At 46.4% G+C, this 10,046-nt stretch overlaps 2 protein-coding genes across 2 annotated transcripts; one reads left to right on the forward strand and one right to left on the reverse strand.

The window, feature by feature from the left end:
- Positions 1-2,940: 2,940 nt before the first annotated feature.
- On the forward strand, positions 2,941-4,942 carry NDUFA6 (NADH:ubiquinone oxidoreductase subunit A6). The gene is made up of 3 exons (XM_006776001.2): positions 2,941-2,968; positions 3,928-4,043; positions 4,737-4,942. The coding sequence occupies exons 1-3, from the start codon at positions 2,941-2,943 to the stop codon at positions 4,866-4,868; spliced, it is 276 nt and encodes a 91-aa protein (XP_006776064.2). The 3' UTR covers positions 4,869-4,942.
- Positions 4,943-6,136: 1,194 nt separating this feature from the next.
- On the reverse strand, positions 6,137-9,647 carry SMDT1 (single-pass membrane protein with aspartate-rich tail 1). The gene is made up of 3 exons (XM_006775950.2): positions 9,379-9,647; positions 7,698-7,838; positions 6,137-6,232 (listed from the first exon to the last, which is right to left on the reverse strand). The coding sequence occupies exons 1-2, from the start codon at positions 9,562-9,564 to the stop codon at positions 7,701-7,703; spliced, it is 324 nt and encodes a 107-aa protein (XP_006776013.1). The 5' UTR covers positions 9,565-9,647; the 3' UTR covers positions 6,137-6,232; positions 7,698-7,700.
- Between the last annotated feature and the right edge of the window lie 399 nt (positions 9,648-10,046).

Genomic DNA, 10,046 nt, shown 5'->3' on the forward strand with positions numbered 1-10,046 from the left:
TGCCGTACTCACTGTATAGGGAAGGGAACTGAGGCACGGAGAGGCGAAGTGGCTGCCCAAAGTCCAGAGGTAACCTGGTGATCTGGAACCCAAAGGCAACTAACTGTAGCTCCCAGACCATGTCCAGCGCCCCTAGGTTACCTGTACAGGAAGGTGGCTTGTAGGGCTGGGCGACCATCGGGTTCGCACGTCCCTCACAAAAGAAGCTGAACCAGAGAAGGGAAGTGACTTTCCCAAGGTCATCCATGTCGGTGAGGTGTTGCCCCGTCCCCTCCATCTCCAAGCCTTGCTCCCTGTGCTGTCTCTGCCTGCCCTAGTCGTGCATAGCCACTGCTCCCCTCCACCCCGTGGCCTGCCCTCCGCTACTTAAGAACTCCTGCAATCACCGAGATGTCAGAGATGTGTTCACCTGATGTGTTAAACATAAACTGCAGGGTGCAGGGACTTGGTTTCCTTATCATGGCATCCCCTCAGTGCTCCCCACAAAGGTTGGGGGAGAGCCCCCTAAACTGTCAAGGGCAGTCAGTACTCATGTCAGGGCCTGGACATTTTGTGTCATTGATTTAGTGCAGCGGTTCTCAACCTGTGGGTCGCGATTCCTTTGGGGTTCGAACGACCCTTTCACAGGGGTCGCCTAAGACCATCGGAAAACATATATAATTACATATTGTTTTTGTGATTAATCACTATGCTTTATGTTCAATTTGTCACAATGAAAATACATCCTGCATATCAGATATTTACATTACGATTCATAACAGTAGCAAAATTACAGTTATGAAATAGCAACGAAAATAATTTTATGGTTGGGGTCACCACAACATGAGGAACTGTATTAAAGGATCGCGGCATTAGGACGGTTGAGAACCACTGATTTAGTGTGTTTTAATGCAGACCATCACTGCTAGATCGAGAGGGGAGGTGTTTTTAAGCTAGCTGGAGCACCATAGCACCTGTTCCGGGTTGCTGCTCCCCGCCTGTGTGTGAGGAGTAGAATGTGGTGGCTGCTGAACTTGCCTCCAGACCTTGCCCCTTACTGTGTGACCTTGGGCAAGTGATTTCACCTTGCTGTGCCTCAGTTTCCTCGTCTATCAAATGAGGATAATAGTACCTTCTTCCAACAGTTACCGTATTAAATAGGTTAATATAGTTAGAGTGCTTAGGATAGGGCCTGGCAATCGGGCACTCCTTACATATTGACTACTGTTTTTTTATTGTTGTTGTTATCACTATTGTTATTTATAGGGCTTACCTAGCAGAAGCCTCCTTGTAGTTCTCCTCTAACGGTAGGAACTGTGACTGCTCCATACTGTCCCTGTCCTCAAGCTGACTTGGAGAAATTGTGGATGACCAGAACTTAAACCCACAGGATCCTAGGGAAGGAGAAACTTGAGAGAACTAACTACTGGTTCAGGGATTGTAAATTCAAATACCTTCAGGGGACAGGTGGATAATAGGTATGAGAAGTGTGTGTTAAATTCAGATGTTTCAAAATATAATGCGTGCCTGGAGTGCCCAGAACCCTTTCTTGTTACAGGGAGGAGTGGGAGGTAGGGGACAGTTGAAATTTACACCAGGGTTTCTCAGTAGCCACATTTGTGCTGGATAATTGTTTTAGGGGACTGCCCTGTGCATTGTAGGATGTTCGCAACATCCCTGCCCTCTACCCACTAGATGCCAAGAGCATTCCCCCCTAATTGTGACAAACCAAAATACCTCCAGACATTGCCATATATTAGAGGCAGGGGGTGGCAGAGTCACCGCTGGTTTGAGAACCACTGATTTGGACCAGAGAACAATTCAGCAGGCCATAGCTTAGGCTGCTCCTGTTTGCCTTCCTAAGGCCTTTCCACTGGTGGAAGGTTGTGTTCAGGGGTTAGGATGCCAGGAAGGCGCCTGGGACAAAGCTATAGAATTTGTCTCTTGAGAACAAAGGTTCTTAACCTGGAAGGATGGGCATTCAGGGATCTATGAACTGACTTCGTAAGCAAAACTTTGCATTTGTGCACGTGACATTTTCCTGGCAGGGGTTCAGGAGGACATGAGGATGGGAGTGATGGGCACCAGCTCCCCTGGTGTGCCTACAGTGAGGAATCGAATATAAAGATGCAAGGGTTATACTGATAGCAAGGGAAGGTTCTTCATATTTCTTTCCTTCAAAGAGTGCCAATTGTAAATTTTAAAACACAAGAAACACCCGGGATTCCAGGCCCAAGTTTGCCAGGGACCAGTAGTATGACCTCAGGCAAGTCCCCACAGTGCTCTAGGACAGCGGTCGCCAACCTTTCGGACCTCAAGGACCACCGGTTGGCGACCGCCGCTCTAGGCCTCACTCCCCCCCCATCCCAAGTGGTAAGATTCTAAATTCTAGGCTCCACACTAGTTTACATTTATTTTTGTGTCTCTTATTGTCCCTTTGTTTACCATTTTCTAAAATTCCTAATATGATTCTGTAGTGTTTTAACAGCCAACTCTCTGGAGGGAAACCTAGATTTATAATGTTTTCCGTTTTCCACGGTGTAAATACTCCCACTACGGTTGATGTTAAGCTATGGAAGTGAAGGCAGCAGATTTGGGGAGATGCGTAGAATTGGCTCCCCATGGGAAACTGCTTCAGCGACCACTGGATACAGAGTTCTTTCTACTGTCTGATCCTCAGTCCTGCCCGTTCTGTGAACACTTACTGACCTATGAAACTGGGATGCAGCTTCTCCTGTTCGATTTCTGCTATCGTGTATTTATTCCATGTGTGGGTCAGAAACTGTCTTTGCAGCATGGCATGGTATTTCCTCAGCAGAAGCTGTTTTTCTGTCACTAAGTTCTGAGTATAGTTAAAAAGTCAAGCATTATTATTCATTCAGCCAGTCACTAATTAGCTCTCAACAGTGGTGTTCAGAGCTGGTTGTGACAGTTCTGTAGTGGAATGGACACGTCGCAGGAATGACCACACCACCAGGCACCTCACCAAGTGAGCACACTGCCCAGCCTATCCCGAGAGCCTCGTTTGTGCTGTGCATTCAGCTGGTGGCCCCCCTTCTATCCTTATTGCACCTACCACACAAGGCTGTCATCAGCAAAACCACTGCAGGCTGACTGCCCGGATGGGAATACAAATGACTGCAATCTAATTTTCAAAGGCCATCCATGTGCTTCACATGAAGTCTAGGTCATTGAGTCTCTGCCACTGTTTTAGGCACATATTTAACCAGGGATTGCTGAATATTGTGATTTCATGCTTGCATTCATGGGTAGCAGTTCCTCTAATTAGAATTTACAACCAAGAGAACAGAACTTATGTCAAACTTCTCTCTTCTTCCCCCAGTAACCTAACATGGTAGTGCTAGCTGGATTGAAGCCTTCCCTACCTACACAAACCCTCAGCAGTCTCCCTCAACTCTTATAGTGCACAAACCTACACTACATCATTTTACCTTAATTCCAACCTGTTTTTTGGCAAATGCTCTATATAATAATACTACTACTAACATTTATTGATTTATTCCATGCCAGGCACTGTTCTAAGCATCTTGCATTGTTAAAATCCTCCCAACAGCTCTGGTGTTAAATGTGCTATTATTGTCCTCACTTCATATATAAGTGCACTCAGGCACAGAGAAGTTAACGTACACAGGGATATATAGCTGATAAGTGACAGAGATGGAATTTGAACCCAGGTCATTCATACACTTGGCCTATGCTCGTACTGCCCTTCAAATGCAGTGGCCTTGTCTCCCCAAATAAAATATAAGCTCTTTGAGGGCAGTCTCACTTCTTCACATCCTCAAGCACCTAGCTTGGGGTCAGGCTAATATTTGGAAAGTGAATTGAATGGGCAACCTCTATGTGTTTAATGAATATCCATAGATCAAAACTTAAAAAATATGTTTTAACCATATGATTTTTACCCTGGTCATGTTTTCTCTTTAGTGAACTTATTCCAGCTAGACATCTCTGTGAAACAGGGACGGGATAAAGTCCGAGAAATGTTTATGAAGAATGCCCACGTCACAGACCCCAGAGTGGTTGATCTTCTGGTCATTAAGGTAACTGACCCTCCCTGACCGATTTAAAGAACACCCAACCTGCCCAGAGCTCTCCAGTCTTCCCAGATGAACACTGTGTTTCCAAGTTTAAAAAGCAACTGCTGGGTCAGCAACTGTTGCCTGGAACAGATGAACTTGGAGGTTATCACCTGATTAAAGAGATTATAAGATTGTGCAAGGGAAAACCCATCAGGGCTTGCATTTTATAACTAAAAAAAGGTATGGGGTTAAAGTTTGAACTCTTCTTCAACCCTTCCCTAGAGGTTACTGCTTCACCTGGTTGCCAGCTTACAGCTGGAAGAGGTGGCCGGTGGGCCGAGTCCTGTGTAAATGGGGTCCAGTCCTGGCCCTGATTCTGTCTGATCAGTCAGGAGCATCAATAGGAGGGAGCGTTAGCGTGTTAAGCAGAAATACAAGTTAAGCCTGAGCTTAGGCGTCATGGGGCAGGGGCCCATTGACCTGGAAGTCCTCTCTCCTTAGACCAGTCAGCCAGTTAAAGAATATGTGAAAGCCCTCAGAGATCATTTAGTCCAAAACCTGTTTTCAGATGCAGAAACTGGTCTAGATAGAGTACGTTACTTACCCAAGGTCACTCAAGTCAGTGTCCGAGCAGAAAATAGAATCCTGGCCTTCGGTGTTGTATTGCTTTCACTGGCCCACTTTGACTGAAGACCTCTCCCCTCACTTGTGCAGGGAAAGATGGAACTGGAGGAAACTATTAAAGTGTGGAAGCAGCGGACACACGTCATGCGGTTCTTCCATGAAACAGAAACTCCAAGGCCAAAGGATTTCCTGTCCAAGTTCTATGTTGGCCACGACCCATGAAGTCATTCAGTGGGAAGGTGCATGTTGATATTTAAATACTTTATAGTACAAATAAACTCAGTATATGATGGTCACTTCGTGGTAGGATTCCATTGGTGAACCAATGGGAAGCTCCGTTTCTGCAGTCTCACTTTTTGCCTGAACAAGTGGGGTAGGCATATACACACCACCTGTTCGTTCCCTTTTCCTGAAGTGTGGGGTTGCCTATAAATGACAGTGGATTCTCTTCCCAGAGCCTTGCATGTGGTAAACAGGAAATACAAGGCCATCTGTTGAGAAACTGTCATACTGGGTATGCGGCTGGATGACTTCGTTAATGTAGCTGTGTTTCCACAGCCTCCAGGACTGGATGGTTAGTGTCACCACACAGATTATCCAACATTAGCCAGCTCTTGCTGTCGGAGAGGGATGAGAGCAGCACTAAGGCACAGAAGCAGAGAACACAAACGGGGCTATTTGCCCTGGGTTTTGAAGAAAGTGGCTGATCAGAGGCCTAACTCTCTATTTGCAACAAGCACGGGTCCTTAAAATGAAATTAACTTCCTACTCAATTAGGCTCCCCACTAGGGACACAGATGTTCAGTGCACACCCGGAGAACAAATATTCCAACTGTTTTTGCAAACGGTTGCAGCTTTAAAGTAACAATAAATGTTGGACCAGGTAAAAGAAGTGATCTCTGCTTTGGACAGCAGTCTTCTCTGTTCCTTCACTGGACGGTCTAAAAGCTGGAAAAAGGGGTTCAGTATATAGTCACCCTTAGGATTCCCAAATTTTTCAGCACCAAGATCCTATTTTCATCTAAGAAACCAAGTTTTAAAATAATCACTTTAATATTTTATAGTTTTAAACTAACAACCAAAGCCATGATAGATTGGCATGTGACAATTAGCCAGTGTTATTCCACACAAAGCAAGTTTGAGGGTTTAGTTAGCCTGTGCAGCTTTTCTGTTGGGGTTTTGTAAATAATGAAAATAGGTGCCAGGTCCCATAATTATGGATCCATAAGGGCCTGGAGACCCTGGGTTGTAAATCAAAGGCCTATTAGAGAACCAACAGCAGAGACAAGAAACTACAACAGCTAGAACCTACTCATACTGAGGAATCCAGCCATCACTCACTCACGCATAGTTGGTATTTGTCATGTTTATTCATCACCTGGTTAGCTCAGTGGATTGCGCATCTCGGGGACACTCCCAGAGCCTGGGACAAAGGGCTGTGGGCATGGGCCTTGCAGGAGGCTTCACTGGAGTTGGGAGGCTGAGGGCTCTCGCTAGTCCCTTCTGCTGAGAGGCAAGGAGGAGAGGCTGTGAGCATCGCCATGTCTTGATTCAGGGAGGGCTTTCTCTTTCCTGAACTTCATGACCTGCAAGAAAGGAAAGCAGCAGTGAAGTGGGCAGCAGAGCAGCCCTTCATCCACATACTGAAAGAGAATTCCAGAGTGCTTCTATCAAACGGGAGAGGCGGTTTTGAGTAAATTTGGTTATTCATTCGTACATTTACTAAGCATTCACCACAGACCAGGCATGGGAGCCCTGAAGGTATAAATCGGGTGGGCAAACTTTTTGACTCGAGGGCCACAATGGGTTCTTAAACTGGACCGGAGGGCCGGAACAAAAGCACGGATGGAGTGTTTGTGTGAACTAATAGAAATTCAAAGTAAACATCATTACATAAAAGGGTACGTTCTCTCTTTTTTGTTTAGTTTTATTCATTTCAAGCGGGCCGTAGTTTGCCCACGGCTGGTATAAATCATGTTCCCTGCCAGCAAGAAGCTCATGGTCTAGTAGAGTTTGGGGTGTACGTGTTTAAACACGTAACATGGAGGGTCAACAGAGAGGGACTGGCCAGTCAGAAGGAGCAGTCACTTTCAAATGGAGGGATGTGGGAAGACTTTATCGAAAATAATGAAGAACTGTGGAAATGGAGTGGTGGGACAGCCTTTTAAGTGGGAGGAACAATGAGCCCATGCTTGGGAGTAATTCAAGAAATGGTGAGTACCAGGGACAGGTGTGTGGTTGGGAACATGAAGATGAGGCTAGAATAGGTGTGACCAGATCATGGCAAGCCTTGAATGCCAGACTAAAGAATCAGGAGTGTCTATATGACAATAATGCAGCCACACACATATCAGCACCAGAAGTCAACACAAGGAAGCTGAATGGGACATGTCTTGGGGGAAGGGTCTAAGCAGTGGTGACCACGTACAGGCTGTGCTGGTGCAGCGCTTGGTAACCATAGCTGTCCATGGTGAGAATCTAGTTTCTGAATTTCAATTTGAAGTACTAAAATGAAGCTGTCTGTGGTGGGTATGTAAGGCATATTAAACTGTAGAGAAAATTTTGGGGTGGTGAGAACAAGGCACATAAAGGGCAAATGAGCCCTGGCTGGTGGCTCAGTTGGAGTGTTGTCCCGTACAACCAAAGGTTGCAGGTTCGATTCCTGGTCAGAACACATACCTAGTTTGTGGATCACCAGTTGGGGTCGGTACGGGAGGCAAGTGATTGTTTTCTCTCATACTGTCCCTCTATCTTTTAAAAATTAATAAAAACATATCCTCGGGTGAGGATAAAAATAAATAGATAAGAGATTAAATTAGATAGACAGATAGTCTGGCTGTGGTCCAACCTAGTTGGAAGAAACCCCAGTGAATTTATAAGTCAATAAGACAGTTTCCCTCATCCAACAGAGAAAAGACAAGATTAGCCACCAAATGAGTCAATTCATTAAAGGTCTGCACTTCTGCTTCAAGTGTCCACCAGGCCAAACTACCAGTTCAGAACCCACCTGCTTCCTGCTCCTGGGCCATGGAGGGGAATAGCAGGTCCTACCTGTTAGTCGTCATCGTCGTCGTCCTCTGGGACAAAAATGTCATGCTCCTCAAGCAGAGCGGCAAAGTTCTTGCTAATGAGCGTCCCGACATAGAGGAAGGGGATCACAATGGAGAACACACGCAGGAGGCCGAAGGACATCTGCAGAGGGTCAGAGTGGTAACTGTGAGCCCCAGGGCCCACCGTGGCAGGACTGCAGAAGGCCTGGCCCTCCCAGAGTCCTTCCCTCTTAGGGACTCCAGCCCCATCATAAACAACTTGATTTTAAAGTCCTTGGGAAAATTCAGAGCAAAAATTAGAAGAAGAGATAAAGTGATTTTATGGCCATCAAAGTGGATACCAGAAAGAAAGATAAAGGTATTCTGGACATCTAAAAACTGGAGCACATGCCCTGGCTGGTGTGGCTCCGGCATCGTCCGCACCTGCCATGGGGGCTTGATCCCCAGTAGGGGGTGTGCAGAAGGCAGCTGATCAATGACTCTCTCTCACCATTGATATTTCTCTCTCTCCCTCTCCCTTCTTCTCTGAAATCAATAAAAATATATTTTAAAATAAAAATAAGTAAAAATTGGAGCACAATATGGTAATTATTTACAGATACCTATAGAGAAACAGGTGAGAAAGTACTAAGAGGGCTGGACTCTGGAAGTAAAATTCAGTTTTACTTGGACACTAAATACATGAAAATGGATTATAAAAAGATGTACAGTGAAGGAATATTCTTTAGAGTTCTTGAAGTAACAGATTTCCCGATGACAAATTTGATTTCACCACATTAAATTTTAGAAACAGGTGTGTTTTGAAAGTGAGCATGTATTTTACACTGAAAGTCTAGCTTTTTAAATGGACTGGGTTGTTTTGTAAAATCTCAACATTTCCTCTTGTATTTTCCTATGGAGTTTCAAACATTTTCCCAGCTATGCCTTTTTATAAGGCATCTCTTCCCCAACACGCACCCTGCACCTTCCTGCGTCTTGCTAGGAAACAGCCCTGAACTCACCTGTCTGTGAACTAGCATAGGCCAGCCTAGCTTTTAAGAATTTTTGTTTTGTAAGCACCCCCCGCCCCGTTTTGGGAGCCAAAAAGCAAACTTGTTTGGTATAAGGGACTGTTTACATTTTACTTAGGAAACCCCGGGTACTGAGGGCATGTGAAAGCATTCAGTGATGGAAAAATAGGACCTGATGGACGCTGTATTGGTAAAAACAACGATGGTAATAATCTCCTGCACACCTCTCAGGACTTCAAATCACATGACTTAAGGACTAAGTCCAAACTCATAAAAAAGGTAAGTCCCGACCCACCTACACTTTATTTACATCAACTCTGAGGTAGACGGGCAGAGGTTACAGGATCTGTTTATATTGGACTCATAAAGCCGAGTCCTCTGGCACCAGAGATGGATCTAGACACCGCGCTCCTAAAGATAAGCTAGTGCAAAGTGCTCTTCTTTCTAGCCCCCATCTCCACTCTACACACACCCAGCTCAACACCAGGACCTAACCCCACCTCCCACCAGTCAAAATTAGCGCATTAGTGCAAAACTTTGTTTTTGATCCATCTTCTGGTCTAAGGCGGCCATTTGATTGGCCATTGCTCCTATCAATCAAAGTCGACCCGCACACATTTCCCACTACGATTGGCCTCGGCAACTTTGCCCCGCCTCCAGGCAGACACTCACTTTCACCGGTTTGGGCAAAAATGCGCCGCTGCGAGTAACGATGACTGACCTCGACGGTACCAGGCTCTGACCTGAGCCGCCCCGTCCGGCGGAGATATCTCCATCTTTAGTCAAGCTCGGTCCTCTCCGGAGAGCCCCATATCGGACAGGCGCCAATACCAGCCGGCGAGCCGCTCCAGACGCCATCCCGGCACCCGGACCCCAGCGCCTGGCCCCGGCGACGCCCTCACAAAGAACGTTGCCCCAAGCCTCGCGAGGCTTTCGGAGCCTACGAGAGGCCCAGCCTCACAGTCGCGCAGTGCGCCTAGTTCCAGTTGCGGTGGGAGGGAGGCGTTTGTCCCGGGCCAGCACGACGTCGTGACGTCACGAGGACGCCGCCGAAGCCCCGGCGCGGTAGGCGGGCCGTGAGTAGGGTCGGTGCTGGGAACTCGTCAGGTCTTTTCCGTTTCCCACGCCGGCCCGCCGGAGCTCGGCAGAGCAGCCCTCAGGCGATTGTTGAAATGAACTTGACTCAAGATGAGTAGAAAAGAACGTAGTGTTTTAATCGTACCAAAATTACTGTAACAATAAGAAAGATAAAAGCCTGGAATATCTATATAAAACAAGGTTGTGGCGCTTCCGTTTAGGGCTGGGAGGCGGCCCCTCCTCTTTGGAAACAAGTCGGGCGG

The sequence above is a fragment of the Myotis davidii genome, unplaced genomic scaffold (assembly GCF_000327345.1).
Source record: "Myotis davidii unplaced genomic scaffold, ASM32734v1 scaffold428, whole genome shotgun sequence".
NCBI classification, from domain to species: domain Eukaryota; kingdom Metazoa; phylum Chordata; class Mammalia; order Chiroptera; family Vespertilionidae; genus Myotis; species Myotis davidii.